A 19,674-nucleotide genomic window follows, 5' to 3' on the forward strand; every position below is an offset into this window, starting at 1 on the left:
ATATCACATAATTTGAGAGGCGAAAGTCGTCATTGATTCCCGCCTCTTGAATGCAAATTATTGGGAAGTTGTATTGCACAAGCAGTTTACGAAAGTCAGCACACTTCCTTCGAAGACTGTTGGCATTCCACTGAAATATGGAGACATTTTTGTAGCGGTTATTCATGCTCTGCCTGCCGCAGTTTCGGCCCGGATTGTTGACACAATAGTGCTTCTAGAGGCAACAAGGCTTTCACTTATGGTAGGTTGTTTGCTTCCGGCAGAGCAGACAGGATTGCCTTAAGAGCTGCGAAAAGCATTGGCAAAATCAGTTGTGTCACCGATGCTGTGGTATGGTCGCTATTAGCTGGTGTTACTTCTGCAGTAGATGAGTAAGGTCGCTGAGAGAAATGTGTGCGAGTACTGGAGTTTTCTTGAGTATTACTTTCTGCCTGTTGTCGTCTGGGTTTCCGTAGCACTGATGCATAAGACTGGGCACTTGACTGTGATCCTCTTGATTGGTCTCTTGATTGCACTGGTGGTTGTTCTCTAGAGGAGGAATAGCTTGTTGATGCTCTTGGCTGTGGTGGTTCCGGTGCCCGCTGAGGTGGGTGATCTGGCACTGAATGAACAATCTCAAGGTTTGGGGCGGGTTCATTGCGTCGCGGTTGTCTTCCATGGATTAGTTCATGTCGACGCATTTGTGTCGCTGCTTTTTTCTGAGGGCAGCCTGAGAAGGAGGCGGCATGGTTCCCCGCACAGTTTGCACATTTAGGTTGAAGAAGTGACTTGCACTCCTTGTGGTCATGATCTTCTGAGCAGACTTTGCATCGACGTGTGCTGCGGCAGGTTTTCGCCATGTGCCCAAATCTCTGGCAGTTATAACAGCGAAGTGCTGGTCCTAGGTATTCCTCGACAGGGTGACTGGTGAAACCCAAGTAAATTCTTCCTGGAATAGGGCGGTCGTCTCTGAAAGTCAGAATTACCGTGTGAAGTGGACGTGACTGTACTGCTCCATTTTCTTGGCGGGAATATCTTATCTGTCTGCGTGCCGATATAACTCCTGCGTCTTTCAAGAAGTCCAGGAGTTGTTCGTCTGTATACTGCAGAGGCACATGTTTTACTTTCCCAACGTTTCGCGTGTATGACTCGGGGATGAAGGGCTTGACTTCCAGGCCGCCTACATTTGAGAGCATCAAAAGGCGTTTCGCCGACGCTAAGGAAGCAACGCTGACACTGAAGCTTCCGTCTCTGTTCGTCCTGAAAGACTGTACTTTTTCTCTGGCAGCGGAAACTATTTCGGCAGACACTCGGTTTGGATTTACTTGCCAAAAAGTAGTACCTTCACTTGTTGGGCAAAAGACAACCGGAATGCCTTCGGCTCGCTTTTTCTTGTACGTGACCAAAGTAAATGGTGCATCGTCACCCATCTCTTCCTCATCACTTAGCTCATAATTCGATGTTGTGTCATCGGACTTGCTGTCTTCTAGGCGAGGCTTCTTGCTCTCGGCTTCACCGTCAGCCATTATTCCTGAATTCGCTGAAGTTGATTCCGAGTTGTGGAGAACCAGACGTGCCGGCTTTATGAAGCTTTGTGACGCTTGCAAGGCCCCAGGCTTTTCATTATGGCCCGTAGCATCATTCATATGGCTTGTTACGTTTGGACGAGCATAAGGCTCGTGACGATGTTCTCGGCATCCGACCACCGTAGCGGCAGGGTAATAGCCAGGTCCTCAAAAAAGAAATGTCGTACCTGTAAGGCGCCTGGCTAGTTGAATCTTCGCCCGACGTCTTGCTAATCAATCGTCGTCAATGGTAACCGTAGACGTTCAAAAACCAGAAAACTCGAAGGACCGCATAAAAACAGTGACCGAACAGATACACTTCTTCTTCTTCTTCCTTGGTAACTTCTTCCTAGGTAACTTTCTATTTTTCTTGTGGAGAACCCAAGTAGCTGTGGAATCTCTCTAAATAGTTTCTAATATATTCACGTGTGCCTCCTGTATTCCTTTACTACGGAATGCCTCTATGACTGCTGGTATCTCTACTTAATCAAACACATTTTCATAATCTATGAAAGGCATAGAGAGAAATTGATTGTACTCCGCGGCAAACGACAAAGCATAAAAATATCCAACTCAAGTGATCAGGTAGAATAGGCTGAACTGCCAAAATTAATCACCATGAGGAAACCAAGGGATATTTGAAATTATAACTTGGGAAAGATAGGGGAAGTAATAAAAATGAACACAGCATGAAATCAGTGAGAAGAAAACTTTGCATAGGACAATGCGAGGTGTATGCACTGAAATACAAGCAGGGTGATATCATCAGCAATTGTGATGATATAGTAAAGGCTGCGGAACCAGTCTGTACGGAGTTGTACAATAAAAAACAGCCACTCTACCTTCATTCGAAGTAATGGCAAACATGATACAGAGCTACACAAATATTTTAATACAAATAAACCTTATTTTGTATAATGAAGTCTTCGGAAAGTCTTGGCGCGCGACGTTTTCCCATTTTTATCCTTGTGTGTAGCACATCAAGCGGATTGCTGCAAGTTTTCTTTAATTTAGGAAGGAAAATGCGATTTCCTGTTTTGAGTAGTGAGCTCGAAAGATGTACGATATTCTTCAGTGGTATCTAAGTCCTACTTTCCGCTTAACTCAAGCATGCAGCTTAACTTATGCTCTACAGCTTATTATGGTAAATGGGTATATGTCAACACAGTAAATTGTTCGCTCATGGTAATTTTTAAGCAGAAAAACACTTAGCCTACTTACCTTAGTGCTCTCCAGACCGTCATAAGCGTAACAGAAATTCTATTGCAGTGAAAAAAAATATAGATGAAAATATTGAGCATCAATCAGCGGGACACCATTAATAAAAATTATCTGTAGTACCATGCGCTTCCTTATATATTATATATGATGGACGCGCTGTATAATGAAATGAGAGTTTCCGGCAAACTTTCGTCCAGTACTTGAGATAGAGGAACAGAGATAACTTTTCTGCGCGAAAATAAGCCCTACTTTATCAAAAAAGTTACTTTCAATCCAGTTCTCTTTAAGTTCATGGGTTACGCTATGATGCCTGCGCGAGCGGGATGTTCGGCGTATCATTTGGCACAGGCTAAAGCGATTCGATTTGAAGCCGATGCGTTATAATAGCATATTAGGAAAAGCTTAGCTTCCACCGTAAATCATAATTACATAGAGGCTATAAATAAAGTTTTGAAAGTGTGAGGTCAGTAATAAGTGCGGTGAGCTTCCTAAGTAGTTGTGCTTTCATTAAATGATTAATACCGAAACGATCCTTAATGATTCTCTATATCAGGCAAAGCATCTGTAAAAGGTAAAGACAATTCGAATGTGTGGGCAAATTTTTATTTCTTCGGTACTGTTCTTAAGTGTTTTCCTTGATGCTTGTGCAGTCGCATCTACTCTACTCATTATACAGGGTGTTCAAAATTAAGATTTATGGTTTTCTTAAAATTAGGCACTGGGGTGCACGCGAAGAACACCTGTGCAACTAAGTCATGTGGCCAGGGGGACACAAAGTGAGATGATAATTATCTCTTTCAATAGCCCAATTAACTAACATCCAATAATTAACTCTTTTTACTGCCTTAAGTGGGTATCTTAGTATTGAAAAGCTAGTGGCAGTCGTGTTTCTACACAGTATCGATTGGAAGAATTCTTCTAGCGTGCCTGTGCTCCGAGATATCTGACCCCAAATTTTAATTGTCGTTCGCATGATTACTCATGCAAGAGTTAGAATCGGCGCAAAGCTCCTCCCTGATGTGGCGCGGCTGTCGCGTGCGGCGTTTAGTCTGACAACGTTTTTTCACCAACATTTGAGAGCTACCTCACTCCGTTATCAGCATTCGTTGGCGTTTTCCGACGTGCTGGCCTTCAGTTGAACTAATCGAAGTGCAGCATCGGCCGAAGTGAAATTACGATCCTACGTCCCCATGTGAGCTCTCGCGGAGTCCAACCTGATCCCGAAAGAATTCGTGTCGTGAAAGAGTACCTTGTGCCGCGATCGGCCAAAGACGTCCGGAACTTCACCGACTATAACGCAGCTCCTAAAGAAGGAAAGCACACTTTCACGGAGTCCTCAACAAACCGATGCATTCTAAACGCTCAACAGATTGCTTACTACTTCTCCCACCTTGGCGCATTTTGACCCCACAGTGCCTACAAAGGTGAGAACGAACGCTAGCGGACACGCCATCGGCGCTATCCTCCCACAGCAGCATCAAGGCCAAAACCGCTACATCGCCTACGCCAGTCACCTCCTCTCCCCTTCAGAGCGCAAGTTTTCCCTCCCGAACGCAAATACCTTGCTCTAGTTTTGGCTGTGGCAAAATTTAACTCGTACTTGTTTGGCCGCACCTCTTCGGTAATCACGGACCACCATGCGCTGTGCAGGCTCTCGTGCTTTAAGACCCGACTGTACGCCTCGGTCGCTAGCAGCTAAAGTTTCAAGAACACAGCTTTGATGCCCTCTACAAGTCCGGCGTTTCACACCAGGACGCCGATTGCCTATCAAGTCATTCCGTGGGCCCTCCCAAATCCACCACCCATGATTGAGATTCTGCGTCCTCGCCATCTCCGACTTCAGCAATATACGCAGTGAACGGCTCAGTGATGCAAACTTGTGGTCCACCACCGATCACCTAAACTCTAATCCCTCCGACCCGTCCCTCCACCTATGCGTGCTCCGCGACAATATTCTCTACCGTCCCAATACCAACCCTGACGGTCCTGAGCTTCTGCTCGTAGTAGTACTTACGACCCTCCGTTCTACATTTCTCCGCCAGTTCCACGATGTCCCAACAGCCAGCCGCATTGGAATATCCGGTACATACGACCACGTGCGGCGCCAATTCTTTTGGCCCGGTCTTTACCGTTGTGTGCACCGGTACGTTTCTGATTGCGAGCCCTGACAACGTCGCAAGCGTTCGTACTTGCGGTTTGCCGGCCCACTTCAGCCTATAAACATTCCAACTAGTCCGTTCTACCGCTTCGACCTTAATCTCGTTAGGCCATTTCCGACTTCTCTTTCGGGGAACAAGTGGATCGCCGCAGCTACTGACTACGCGATGCGATACGCTATCATACGGGTACTGCCGACCAATTGCGCCACGAACGGTGCTGACTTCCTGTTTCGCGACGTCATCCTCCACCAACACATTCCACGGCAGCTGCTCACTGATCGGGGTCGGTCTTTCGCACACTGTCGAAGATATTCTTCGCTTTTGTTCCACACATCTCAAGTTAACCACCGCCTACCACACGCCGATTAATGGACTTGCAGAATGCATCAACCAGCACGCTCATCAAAATCATAGTCATGTACGTTTCAGAAAATCACCGTGATTGCGACAAGAGCCTGCCAATGGAACATTCGCAAAGAACTCCTCCTGCCACGACACTGCCGGCTTTCCTCTCTTTTACCTGTTGTCTCGCAGCAACCCCACGCTGCTCCTTGAGACACTACTTCCACCAGCTCCGCACGCAGCTATAGAATATGCTCGCGACACCATTGCTCGTGCTCAAACGGCTCGTGACATCATACGTGACCGTCTCAACCACAAAACACGAACGAGCTCTTTCCATTATCCTCTTGGTTGTCCTGCTGAGCACTTTCTTGGGAATGTGGGAATCGCATGTAAAAATATACATGGCAAGCATATAGCCCAGAGTACAAATCAAACACTTGGTAAGCCTTTTGGTATGAGGGTGGAATGTCGAAGTGGTGCGGCGAATAAATTGGCACTGAGCAAGGAGGGCTTCCACAGCGTGACACAAAAGGATCCCCCCCTCTGTCGCCGAGGGAAAAACGAGGAGGACAATGATGGAGAATAATACAATGTAACAAGTGAGAGGCGATAATGCGTGCCGTTGCGGTAGGGATAACTGCGGTTACGGTGTACGGCGTAAGAAAATAGATGGCGACGATGGTCCTGCGGTTACTCGCAGCTAATAGGAGACGGGACCCAAAGAGGTCAGTGCTCACGATGTACCAGAGTTGGGCGGGATATGGAAGAGGTTCCAAGGGACTTAATGGACGATAAGGTGGGTATTTCAGGCGTTGGCAGTCCGCACACGAGGGAATTAACTTGCCAATGAACGTGAACGTTCCGCTCCAATTGTAGCACGGCCGAGGGCTTTCATACGTTTCTAAGACTCCGGCCTGTGAGCACTGAGGGAAGACGTGGAAAGACGCGCCGATTTTGGAAGGCAGGTTGCATGATATATCCAGAATCTATTTCTGGCCATGAGAGGCGTAGTTGCACACATACAGAAGTTGGTCGCAAATAGCAGATTGGCTAGTTCAACGGTTGAGTGTGCAGGAGGTCGGAAGGTCTAGGCGTGCCGTAAACGAGATGGAGGAAGGCAGCTATCTAGCGGGCCTGACACTGCTGTCAAGTTATGTTGTAGATGTCGCGAGGCGAGAGAAATTACACAAGGGGTGAAATGCAAGTAGCGTCTGCGGGCAGGGAGGAGTGAGAGAGCATCGGCGTCCGCATATTTTTAGCTAAAACAGCAGGGAATGTTGATGTCAAACTCTTTAAGGCGAAGTGACCAGCGAGTAAGGCGCCATGATGACTTCTTTCAAAGTCGAGAGCCAACGAAGAGGGTGGTGATCTGTGACAACGTCGAAATTTCAGTCGTACGAGTAGAGACGGAACTTGGTAAGGGCCGAGAAAATGCCTAGGCGTTCTTTTTCATTGAAATCGTAGTGGGTTTCCATCTTAGTTAATGCGCGCGGCTGGTATAAGCCACTCCATATTCCGAAGCATAACTGCTGGCCGGCCTGGTTGGAATTGATTTATAGTGAACCTTTGCGCTAAACGAAAGGGGACAAAGAAAAATACACAAGGGCTGGCGCTTCCAGCAACTGGTTTTGTTTCCCGGAAACAGATCTGCAAATAGCGTACAGATCTGCCCAGAACATCTCAGGCTTACCTCTAGGGCACTATAGTGAAAACCTGTATTGTCTCGAATTTTATAGATACAAGGAAAGCCGCAACATCTCTTTAACTAGAATAGCAATGGATGGGTGACTAACACAATATTTGTTGTGCCATCAATTGTGAAACGCTTCCACAATTTCCCTCGAGATTTTAATAGAGCGATTGAATAGATGGCTGTGTTGTCAAAGGAGCGTGTGCGCTTACACGCGTTAGAATGCATGACCAAATATGTGCTAGGGCGTCCTTTTAACCTAACCAAATCTTATGTTAACGCATCTGCTGGTTTATCCAACGTACACGTGTCCGGACGACGTAGGGATTGTATATACAATATTCTTTATACATTCAACAAACTGATGCCTGCAGCTTACAGCGCACTCATTCTTAACATCATCCTTGCCGTAAAACTGTTGTTTCATCCTGGAACGTACACTCCTTGGTTAAAAAACCCACCTTCACTCCGTAGTTTCTTGCTAGCTTTTAATCTGTCGGAAATACCATGTACATGAGGAATCGGAGCTACCTTTGAATGTTCTTCGTTCCGCCTACTTTTTGCCGTGGTTCGTTCCTTGTTATAGCTTGATTAGTCTTCATCACGCAAACTGCATTACAGTAAGAGGGAATTTAGTCAACAGGGTGCCCGTTGGCGAGATGCGGGATATTTTCTTACTGCAGTGTAGTGAATTGCATTGGAGAGATTGTGTCTCCTCTTCTGACCCCTTTCTTGACAGGTAACTTCGTATTTTTCTTGTGGAGAATCAAGTTAGCTGTGGGATCTTTGTAGGTAGTTTTAATGATATTCACGTATGCCTCCTGTATTCCCTTGATTACGCAGTGCCTTTATGATTGCTGGTATATATACTGAATCAAAAGCCTTTTCATACTCTATGAAACTTCCTCCAGTACTTCCTTCTGCACTTTGTCCTGTACAGATTCCTTGATATGTGTGAGAAATGCTGATTGGTCAGAGAGGACAAAGGCCATCGAAGTATTCGTCGTTCGAGACAATTCCACGAGTTAAGCCACGCTGTTTTGCGCAGCTTGTTATAACTCCCATATAAATGGATCAAACAGCATTTGAAAAACGTCACAGGCCTACGTGGCACAAACAGCACAGTCACAGGGCTCTCCAACACTTCAGTGAAGGAGGTCTTGAAAGTGAAACAGGTTCAAAAGTCTTTCTTGTGGTTTATCAACCAAATGTTTACCACCTCAGAACAGTAACAATAGCATTGAGGAGTTCAGTAGCATATGTCCATTAGTTGGGAGCGCTTACCTTCTCTTATGACGAAAGCGAAACCTCAACGCAACTGTTATCAGTGCCACTGAAAATCATGAGGTCTTGCTGGCGTGGCAATTCAAAGCAAGCGATGAGCGGTGACGTAAGCGGAGCTGGTGGTGTGGTCGTGTCGTTGGACAAAGCGAGCCGTAATGTCCGGGTCCGGAGTTCTATAATAGATGCTTAGTATACTACACAGCATCCTCACTAATTATATACAGATATATTGAAGCAATAAAGTTTGACGGTAGCTGCGGGAAGCGCGCTTTCTCAAAAGTACGACATCAGCCCCTTCCGAGTGGCATTGGCAATGGTGCTGCCGCTCCTGCTGGCGCTATTAGTGAAGCGTTGAATCCCAGGATCCGGCAGTGACATTGTCAAAGAATGGAAGAAAGTAGGGAAAAAACGGGATTCTACTGACGCATTGGCCGCGGGGCGCGCCTTCGTCGAAGTGGGTCTTGGGAAATGATCAAACTGAGTTCCCTCTTGCGTCGGTTGGCTGTTGCTCCAAAAGGTTTGTTAAGGTCACACGGCGGTCCATTTATCCTGCCGCTTGTGTTGGCGTTAAAGGATGTTGAAGGATCCCGGGACAAAAAGCGATTGGAAAAAGCGCACGCGTCACCTCTTGGGCTCGCTCACTTTCCATCATGCCCGGCTGACTAGTGATCCAATGCAGTGTTACACTAACCTTTCGGGCCATCACACGCCAACTTCCTTGACAAGGTTGACAAGTACTGCACATGATGCCGTGTAGTGAGACTTACAGGAGCGCAGTTCAGATTTCATACCAATGTGTACACTTATGTGTTCTACTAGTGTACAGGCTGAGACCATGTTTTCTGCTCAGGCTATCACCCCGAGTTAAAGTTCAGTCGGCCAGGCCTGCACCAGCACTTGTAAATGAGAAATGCGTTGCACAAGAACTGGCTGCCCTCTAGGTGACTGCTACTCCACTGGTGCTTGGGTTGGTAGCCACGTCTACATACACATCTTGGCTCATTAGGGCGTCCGCCAGTCTCTGGAAATGGCACTCTGCGAATACTGCCCTGCGATGCGCATGTTTGCCACCTATGTTACGGGGAACTGACATGGTGTTATTGACTAATCGGATCCTATAGTGGAATTTTTGATGGCAGTGATGATAAAGTTTATGTGTCCTTCACCACGTAGCTTGCCTTGTCTGGCATGGTTGAGGCATCCCTAGTTGGTTGCCTTCGATGCTTCAATGGTTGCGCGGAATGAGGACAACTTTTCATATCCATGCACTTCCTCTGCAGCTGTATGATTGGGAAGCCTCGTGATGACATGGAGAACGGCTCCTTGAATTACATATAGTCGGTTCGAGTGGCTAGGAAAGAGATCATAACATGCAAAATTGCAGCTCGATTCGCCTACAGACTGGCCACTCGATGGGCTGCTCCAGGCACTCTGCGTGTATTCGCAGGCTTCTTTTACGCTCGGAAAAACACTTCTATATAGCACGTATCGAGCAACAGAAAGCTGTATCGCGAATTGTTTATGTTGATGGCTTCATTAGGTCTTGGAAAGCGGTAGGCCCTATGCTGCGTTTTGTGTCAGCCAGCTAGCATATTATTTCATTGTACACTCATAAATATGGCGCCAAGAAACAACACAGCCCGTACTTACGACTATACATTTTGACACCAAAAGTGTTCTTTCACGAGGAAAAGAAATCGGCTATATACAAAACAACCAATCACTAATCACTGCATGCTGTATAATATGCAATATATAAAATGTTGCTTGCCTCGAGGAACAACCTAACTATATTTCTCGTTTATTGTATTACTGTAGGCTTGTAAATAGAAAAGTTCCTGGAATTCTTGTGCTTTGATTTCAGCTCTAAATATGCCAATAACACTGTTCATTTAGGAACTTTGTTCTGTGAAGAGCTCTCGACAAATATTATCAAAATGAAAAAAAATGGCAAATACTTTCAAATGTTCCCGCCGCCTATTATTTAGTGCTGGATAGACAATGATTCAGGGTAACTATGTAGGATTTTCTGTCTCTTGGATATTACAATGTTCGAACGGGTTTGTCTATGCGCATTGCAGATAACAAGCAATGTGGTGAGGCAGCATATTTTTTTCTGGTATGCGAAGTACTAATGATATATAAGATATACTTACGTATTTGCTGGAATTCTTAAAGAAGGCTTGGTATTCCTGAAAAAAAAACGTTATTTTTAGTTCCTTAACAATGTTTTATGTCTAACGAAAATGGATACTTGGTTTCATTACAGTGTTTTATGTGTAACGAAAATGAATACTGCGAAAGAAAGAGCTTTCAACTAACCCATACAACAGCTACAACGAGTAATATTTAGAAGTTGTACCTTGTGCATACTCTAACATACATATTTGTGTGAATCAATACGTTGCAGGCGCTTTCAGAGATATATATAGGGAAGTAACTATAAACATTTTTCATAATGTCGGCAACCCTGTGCACACGTTGCGTTGCCGTGCATATCGTAAATTATAGACATGCAGGTAAACGAGAAGAAAGGGGGTTAACCGAGGGGCCCGATTTTTATTAGTCATATCATGATAAGCCAACAAACACTGACACCAAGGACAACATAGGGGAAATTACTTGTGCTTAATAAATGGAATGAAGAAACGATAAATTAGTGGAGATGAAAGTGGATGAAAAAACAACTTGCCGCAGGTGGGAACCGAACCCACAACCTTCACATTTCGATACATGCAGGTAGGCACATGACGTGCCTAGATGGATGGATAGATGGCTGGATGAATTCTATGAGCATCCCCTTTAAAACGGGGTGGTGGGTTGCGCCACAAAGGCGCTCTTATTTTGCCGAATCTCTTAGCTATCCTATATTATTTATTTATTTATCTTGCGGACAGAAGTCCCAGCACTCAACTTTATGAGTCCTTATTAGGAACTTTTGGTTAGTACCCCTTCGTTGATTGTGGTCTCTGTACTTCTGTGCCACGAAAACCCCGACTGCCTATTACTGATCTATATTGTGGACATTTTTATTTCCCCCCGTTATCTCCTAATACAAAGGCTTCAAGGAGGCCAGCGGAGCCTACATCGGCCACCGGGTAAATATCTCCCCATTCTAATAAACGTATTGCATCATTTCCGTAGGTTTACCGCAGCAAGCACATCCTTCTTGTTCATTGATGTAACTCGCTTTAGCCTACGCGTTTTAAGGCATCCTGACCTCATTTAGCAAAGTGTAGAGCTTCACTTTGGGTAATCATACTTTTTTTTCTTTCCAGATTTCATTCTAGCCCTTAGCTGTTACTCATGACCGCCACCCATAATATCAGTCTTTCTGACTTAGAGGGCTTGTTTACTTGTTTAAGCATACTCTTTTTATACTCTTTATTGCCATGTCGCTTACTATACCTGCCGCGTACTTGATTGTAAGATTTCTAGTTTGTTTCCTCCACTGTAAGTCGACATTCTTCCTGTAGGAGTAGTCGAATATATTCGCAGCCCGTTTATTCTACTTCGGAATCCTCAGTAGTTCTTCGAAATTAATTTTACTCCAAGCTTCCCTCACTTCAAAACTTGCGCAGCCCACATCATCCGGCAGGGCTTCATTTGTAGTCTACCCCTGAGTACCCAATGCGAGCCGCCCCAATGACCTTTGGTTGCTGTGAAGTCTTCATTGTACCTCTGTCTTGAAACAGAAAACCGCGTTCTCAAGTGTAAGTTCTGGAATCATTACAGTTTTCCAAACCTCCCGGAACACCTGTTACCTATTATCCTCATAGTGTTCTGCACATCACAGCTTGTGGGTAGCTGCTGGCCCGTACGCGCTCCACTACCGGCCTCAATGTGATTGCTTTGTACGTAGAAGCCTCAGTGAACAAGTGCAAAGTATGTTTGTTGGATAACATCATCCTGGGAATACAAAGTGCGTTCTCGGGAATGCGATAAATTGAATATGCCGACATGCTCTTGCGCCCCGAAGAAATCGTTAACTAATACAAAGCGAAAGCGGCGACGGTGAGAAGCCTTAAGAACAGCAGCCTGCACTTTCGCCCAGTCTTGCGTCATTACCAATTACATCATTTCAAGCTACACGAAAAGAGGGGAGCGAACCAAACGTGAGATTCCGCGACATTCTTACTTGTGTACTGGTGTAGCCATCAAGCGTGGCCATCTATCATAGTTGAAGTGTCGTCGCAAGCGCTAGAGTATACGGTCACATGATTCCATCAGCTTATAAGAAGAACCCTTGTTACCCTTGGCTCTACAAACGTCACTGCTGTCGTCTACATTGCTTTAGCAAGTGACACAGCTCACTGAGAAAGGGCTCTCGCACGTAAGCGTAAATAATGATTTACCAGCTATGTGTGCGCTGTAAACATTCTTTAAGGTGCACATATGTTTAAGATTAGCGTAAAATACGGGCAAGCGGTCGGCATAGCCACGTAGTGGCTCAATTCACTGATGAAGTGGATGAATTAAACATCACATTACCCGCTGTGGTTGCTCAGTGGCTATAATATTGGGCTGCTGAGCACGAGGTCGCGGGATCGAATCCCGGCGATGGCGGCCGCATTTCGATGGGGGCGAAATGCGAAAACACCCGTGTACTCAGATTTAGGCGCACGTTAAAGAACCTCAGGTGGTCAAAATTTCCGGAGTCCTCCACTACGGCGTGCCACATAATCAGACTGTGGTTTTGGCACGTAAAACCCCATAATTTAATTTAACATCACATTGAATGTTGCGCAAATATACAATAGTTATAGCATACGGCCGGAACTGCCCACATCGGCACGCTGCTTGCATGGTGACGCTGAGAGGGCATGTCGAACAAGAGTGGAGGAATGCTTCAGAAACTGTGCAAACCATACAAGCTCGTGTTAGGGTTACGTAGCCGCCTACTAGACCATGCCCGTGTCTATTCCGCGGAATGGCGTCCGAAAACCAGCGTCGCCTCACTGCAGCAAAGGGTTATCGGCTTTATGCAATTCTTATAGCACCCCTGTATCAGCACGTAGCACGTGGATAAATATGCGTGCTTTTCTCCTTGTTGCTTTCGGTATCGATTATGGCAAACCAGTGCTTGGCTTTCATAAGGTTAAAAAGCGTCAGAAAGTAAAACCTGCGAGTCTCCAAACACATCGATCGAGGTTGCTGGTATAAAGCTGAGCATCGCTATGTAAGAAAGCCTGTTAGTCGTAAAGTGAGGTTTTACAGACTCCTTTTCAGGCTTGCAGGAACAGACCTTTTTATACTGGAGAGGACACAATCCACCATGTAAAACATTGCACAAAAGACGCATGTACTCAGTGCTTTAGGACGTAGCGTTTTTGCACATAGTCAACGGGACTGTATGATTCAAATGAGGTAACATCACCGTACTATGGGGCTTGAGATCCTGCAAGGTACAGAAGCACAAATCGGCTGTGGGTCACAGGTTAGTCAAGGCCTGTAGTGGATCACCTTTAAAGCGATTTGACTGAATATAATGTTACAGAAGTGGCTCTCAAAGTAAATTTCTTGCAGTGTTTACGGCATGCTGTCAGCAGGTCTTGTTGAGGCAACAAGATTTCACCGCCCAGAGGTTGTTTTCTTGTTGGATTTCAGTTAGACTGAACCTTGAAGGTTGCGCCCACCTGCCTTCAGCTGTTAAGCACAAGGGCAGGTACTACGTATGAGGTGTCACTAAGTCATTCTTAATGAAAAGTTTCAATTTAAGACAATCGAATTTCTATTTCCCACAGAATACCAACTTCGTGCCTCAGCACCTAAGGAAACATCATCTGTCTCTACTTCAAGTTGTTCGTTGGAAAGTCTCTAGATTATTTGGCGGATTTTCTTGATGGTTGGGTATTACATAACTCCGCAACATAACGTAGTTCGTGTGATGAGCATTGCAGATTGTCAATTATTGATTATTAAAGAAAACTTCTCTTGCACGAAACAAAAAAGTCATTCTTATGTATGTTAGATGCGGCGAAACGACGCTACTCGCGTTCAACGGTGTTCGCCGTTTCGCAGTGGAGGCTCACTCTGTGAGTGCAATTGATCTGCGGGCCTAAGTCATTATTAACGTGAGATCGTTCGCAGTGTCATTAGCCCTGGAAGTTGACTTAACAGTGGATCCCAAACTTCGTGATGATAACGGTTCTAGAATCAGGGGCCTTGTTCATTTTCTTGGCTTTACTGGGTACCATTAGTGCTACTCATGTTGTTTCTTTCTTTTTTGCCTTTTGTGCTATTATAGACGTTGTATAAAACATGACATGTATTTCGATATAGAGAAATATTTAGTCGGTACTTGCCTAGTCGCAAGAAATTGCTACGTGTAGAATAGTACGCACTTCGGCTGGCTGGCTGGCTCATGATTACGAGCAGTACAACAGTGCTAAACAACAGGACGAGGAGAGGGACACAGACACGAGCGTTGACTAACAACCAAGTGTCTTTATTCTTTCAGTCAGCATATATATACTCCGCCGCTATATCAAAGCACAGACTCATGTATGCTGCATGATTCTGTGCTTTGAGATAGTGGCGGAGTATATATATGCTGACTGAAAGAATCAAGACACTTAGTTGTTAATCAGCGCTTATGTTTGTGTCCCTGTCCTCGTCTTGTGGTTTAGCGCTGTTCTACTGCTACGTTTACTTTCTTTTTGTAAACAAGTACGTGAATAGGTAAGCGAGTCGCTGCATATCTGGAGGAAACACCGCTAAAGAGAGTCGGCGATAAAATAAAATTACTGTTCGCCGGCAACCTACATGAATGTTTATTTCCGGGGAAATCATTTACGAACCTTTAAGCACCAAGAAAAAGCAGCAGCTGAGTGACGTAGGCTTAAACCTCGAGGGTCATGCTTCTCATACTTCCTTATAACAATGGCGTTTACAAAGAGGAGGAAATGCTGCAGTATGCATCAGTGTTTTCTCAGTTTTCACGACCAAGAGAAAGCTTGGATCGCTCTGATGAATAGTCAGTAACGCAAATCGACCACGTAGGCCGCGGGGCAAGGAAGCGCTTAGAGGTAAATCCAGCGTAATGTAAGAGTTATATATGAGCGTTCACAAATAGTATTCACAAGCAAACACTTACGTTGCGCGCTATCAGTACCATCAGCTATACCTGAATGCTTTGCCCAGGGTCTTCTTTATTCCCATTATGCAATAACGATGTAGCCTAGCATGCACGTAGCGCGCGCGTTGCTAATGTCACGTCATAACATAAAAACTGTCGGTTGAAAAACGCCATGAAAAACCAATCCGAAAGATGTGCAACTACTGGCTTAATATCATTAGTCAAGTCTAAGTTAGTCTGCTCATCGCCCATCTGGAACCAACACGAAGTAAGTCTCTTAAACACTCTTGAATCCGTTCAAAATCATGACTAGATTCATTCATGCTTCTTGTTCATATTGACACGTGTACTTCTTTATCATTATCGGGCGATACCTTCTCACCACCTAACAAATGTTATCGTACAGCGCAGGATGCGCCTGCATGTAAATGAAGTTTCTGGAATGTTATCGATGGTTCCATCCGCTGTCTTTCACCACAACTTGTGTAAGCTGATTGCATGTATGCGCGACGCGAAGAGTGTAGAACTTTGTGGAAGACACGCAGGTCCCAGCGGTTACTCTGGAACATACGACGACTGATCTATACAAGCCGATGCGCTTGACCCACTGATCAGATTTTCGACAATCGCCGACTGTGTTCGCCGCTATCGTTGTGCTTTAAGTGTAGCCTGCCTTTGTGGGCACAGGTTCGGATAATAAAAGCTAGTTTTGTCTTTCACAGTATTGCTACTGTGTTCTTTAACGTCACTACTACGTGACATCTGGTGGAGGAGCTTCTCGTCCATGTACCGGATGCCCCCGACAAGCCGTGATCCAAGCCCGGACCGCAAAGAGAGCACCAACGTAGTCTCGGACCATCGAGGAAGCCGTCGTCTACAACAGCTGCCCCCGGAGCACGGACTTCTACCTGAGAAGACCAAAAAGATTGTGGCCAAGACAACCACAATGGCAGCCTCAGTGTCATCCGTCGTACTTCAACAACCCAGAGTTCCCCCTACCTTCCGTAGAGCTACGTCGGAGGATCCGAAAACCTGGCTTGAAACCTTCGAAGTGATCTCGACCTTTAACAACTGGACATCTGAGAATAAGCTACGACATGTGTACTCCTTGGAAGATGCCGCGAGGACTTGGTTCAAGAACCGGGAGTCCACCCTTGCAACATGGGACCTGTTCCGCAGTAACTTCCTGAGGACGTTCACGAGCGTTGTCCGAAAAGAAAGGGCCGAAGTTCTGCTGGAAACCCGATGCCAACTACCCAATGACACCATCGCCAACTTCACAGAAGAGGTGACCCGTCTTTTCCGGCACGCCGACCCGGAAATGTCCGAAGAGAAAAAAGTACGTTTCTTGATGCAAGGCGTAAAGCAAGATCTTTTCGCCGGACTAATCCGAAACCCACCGAAGACCATAGCTGAGTTCCTGACAGAGGCTACGACGATTGAGAAAATTTTAGAAATGCGCACTAGGCAATATAACCGCCAAGTGCGGATGGATGGCGCACCTCAGTACGCCATCCAAGCGCTGGGCTCCGTTGATCTCCAAGAGACCATCAGGGCCATTGTGCGCGAAGAACTGTGCAATGCCTTGCCTTCGTCGCAGCCTCAAGCAGCTTCAATTGCTGACATCGTGAAAGATGAGGTTCAGCGATCGCTGGGAGTTTCTCAGGTGCAACCTCAATTACCGCATCCCCAGCCAGAAGCGATGACCTACGCCGCCATCGCACGCCATCAAGGTCCCCCTCCGCGACCGCGCCAGGGCCCTGTAACGCCGCAATTACGTAGTCCGCCACCACCGCCGCCAGCACAGGCACCCGTCGCACAGCGCACCTACGCGAGGAAGACGGACATTTGGCGCGCCCCCGACCACCACCCGCTCTGCTACCTCTGCAGCGCAGCCGGCCATGTGTACTGCCGATGACCATACCGCGACCTGGGATTGCGAGGCTTCGCCGTCAACGCACAGCGTCCGAGGGAAGGTGGACGCCTTCGTGACATCGCCGACTACCTCGCCGCTACTCAGTGGAGCCCTCGACGACCGTCCCGTTCGCCATCAGCAGGCGGCTACCTGTCGCCGCAGCACCGTCCATACACTGGCCCAGCCCGGGGCCGGTCAGCGAGCCCATATCCGGAAAACTAAAAGTAGCAACCGATGGAGGTGCGGTTGCTGTTCGTCGAACTGACGAAGATCCTCCGCCGCCGATGAAGACGCCAAAGAAACTACCTCGACGACATAACGACACGCCGCCGTTTCCACGAAGTGTGGAAGCAAAGAACACGACGACGAGAGACGACCTGACGAGGTCCCGTACCAGCCACAGGTCAACGCGACACAGCCACGATCCGACGCCAAGACCTAACTGTAAAGCAAGACAAAGAACCCCCGACCTCGACTTGCTTCTCGACGGCCACGCAGTCACCGCCTTAGTCGACACAGGGGCCGATTACTCCGTCATGAGTGGACACATCGCCGCCCAGTTGAAGAAGGTTAAGACTGCATGGGAGGGCCCTCTAACTCGGACCGCTGGAGGACACCTCATTAGCCGACTGCAATCTGCACGGCAAGAATTACCGTTCATGACCGGACTTACCCTACCACCTTCGTTATCCTCCAACAGTGTTCACGAGAGGTCATTCTCGGATTGGACTTCCTGAACCAACACGGCGCAATCATCGACCTGAAGTCAGAGTCGATAACGCTGCCGGAAGATCAAGTGATACCGCCGGAGAGCTCTCGTAGTCACCATGCCTTAAGTATGCTCGAAAGTCAAGTCAATATCCCGCCTCGCTCCAGCATTGTCATTTCCGTCGGCACCAAAACATCTGCGACGAAGAAGGCGTCATCGAGGGTGACCAACGTCTACCGCTAGACCGTGAAATTTACGTCACAAGAAGGATCGCTCGACTGCACGAAGGAAAAACTAAAGTGTTGCTGACAAATATCAGCCAGGAGTTGAAACACATCAACAAGGGCACTACGATCGCGTACATCGAGGAAACCAGTAATACGTTTGTTCTCTCCGGTTCTGCCACATCTACCCCGGCGACCATAGTTCCCAACCCAGACTTCGACGTAAATCCAAGTCTCCCCATAAGCAAGCATCAACAGCTCAGAAGTCTTCTCCGACAATACAAGGACTGCTTTTCGACGTCATCGACGATTCGACAAACACCAGTTGCAAAGCATCGCATAATAACCGAAGAGTGCGCTCAACCACTCCGCCAGAGCCCTTACCAAGTTTTGACGCGAGAACGAGAAACTATTAGGCAACAAGTCGACGAAATGTTCCGCGACGACATCATCCAGCCGTCGAAAAGCCTGTGGGCATCTCCTGTTGTCCTGGTGAAGAAAAAGAACGGAAATGGTTGCGACGGGCCTGTACACTGCGCAGGCTGAATACCTTTGCGAAGTTCCGTCCTTACCTTACGGTCCCCCTTTTTCCGTAGTCACTGACCATCATGCTCCCTGCTCGCTCATCGCTAAAGGATCCTACAGGCCGGCTTGGTAGATGGGCTTTGAGGCTACAGGAATTTTCATATTCTGTGGTGTACAAGTCTGGCGGCCTGCACCAAGACGCTGACAGTTTGTCCCGTTACCCTGTTGACGACTCTGACTCCTCCAATATTGCCAGTGCTTCATGCGTATTCTCTGTATCCCAGCTGCTTCATTTCGCCGACGAGCAACGCCGTGGCGCCTACATCAGAGCACTCCATAGACCGTTTTGAAAACCCTCCGGCCGATGCTGCTCTACGCCTCTTCGTCCTCCGCGACGGTACCCTGCACCGTCGTAACCTTCATCCGGACGGCTCTGAGTTCCTGCTTGTAATACCTAAACACCTCCACTCCACCGTTCTAGAAGCGCTTCCCGACGCACCAACGGCAGGACACCTCGACGTATCTCGAACTTATGACTGTGTACGGCACCGTTTTTTCTGGTCGGGCCTTGTCCGTTCCGTACGACGTTACGTCGCCGCTTGTGAACTTTGCCAACGACGCAAGAAGCCTTCCCAGCTCCGCGCTGGTTAGCTGCAGCCGCTCGACATCCCCGCCGAACCCTTCCATCGTGTCGGCTTGGACCTTCTCGGCCGATTTCCGGAATCTACATCAGGAAACAAGTGGGTTGCAGTCGCGGCGGACTACGCGACCCGCTACGCCGTAACCTGCTCTCATCCGACCAGTTGCGGAACTGATGTTGCGGACTTCCTCCTACATGATATCATTTTAATGCATGGTGATCCGCGTCAATTGCTTACAGACCACGGCCGCATCATTTTGGCCAAAGTCATTGACGATATCATGCGTGCCTGCTCAATACAGCATAAATTTACCCCCTCCTACCACCCCCAAACGAACGG

The 19,674-nt window shown here is 47.0% G+C and overlaps 1 protein-coding gene across 2 annotated transcripts in view; it reads right to left on the reverse strand.

Annotated features, from left to right (window-relative positions):
- LOC126531200 (membrane metallo-endopeptidase-like 1) overlaps nucleotides 1-19,674 on the reverse strand; it is a 232,426-nt gene that overhangs the window by 153,718 nt on the left and 59,034 nt on the right. For both annotated transcript variants that reach the window (XM_072285753.1, XM_072285752.1), the window contains exons 10-11: nucleotides 10,400-10,435; nucleotides 2,766-2,804 (exon numbers count right to left, since the gene is read on the reverse strand). In XM_072285753.1, the coding sequence (XP_072141854.1) occupies nucleotides 2,766-2,804; nucleotides 10,400-10,435 (75 nt within the window). The remainder of the gene's footprint in view (nucleotides 1-2,765; nucleotides 2,805-10,399; nucleotides 10,436-19,674) is intronic.

The sequence above is a fragment of the Dermacentor andersoni genome, unplaced genomic scaffold, assembly GCF_023375885.2.
Source record: "Dermacentor andersoni unplaced genomic scaffold, qqDerAnde1_hic_scaffold ctg00000041.1, whole genome shotgun sequence".
NCBI lineage: Eukaryota > Metazoa > Arthropoda > Arachnida > Ixodida > Ixodidae > Dermacentor > Dermacentor andersoni.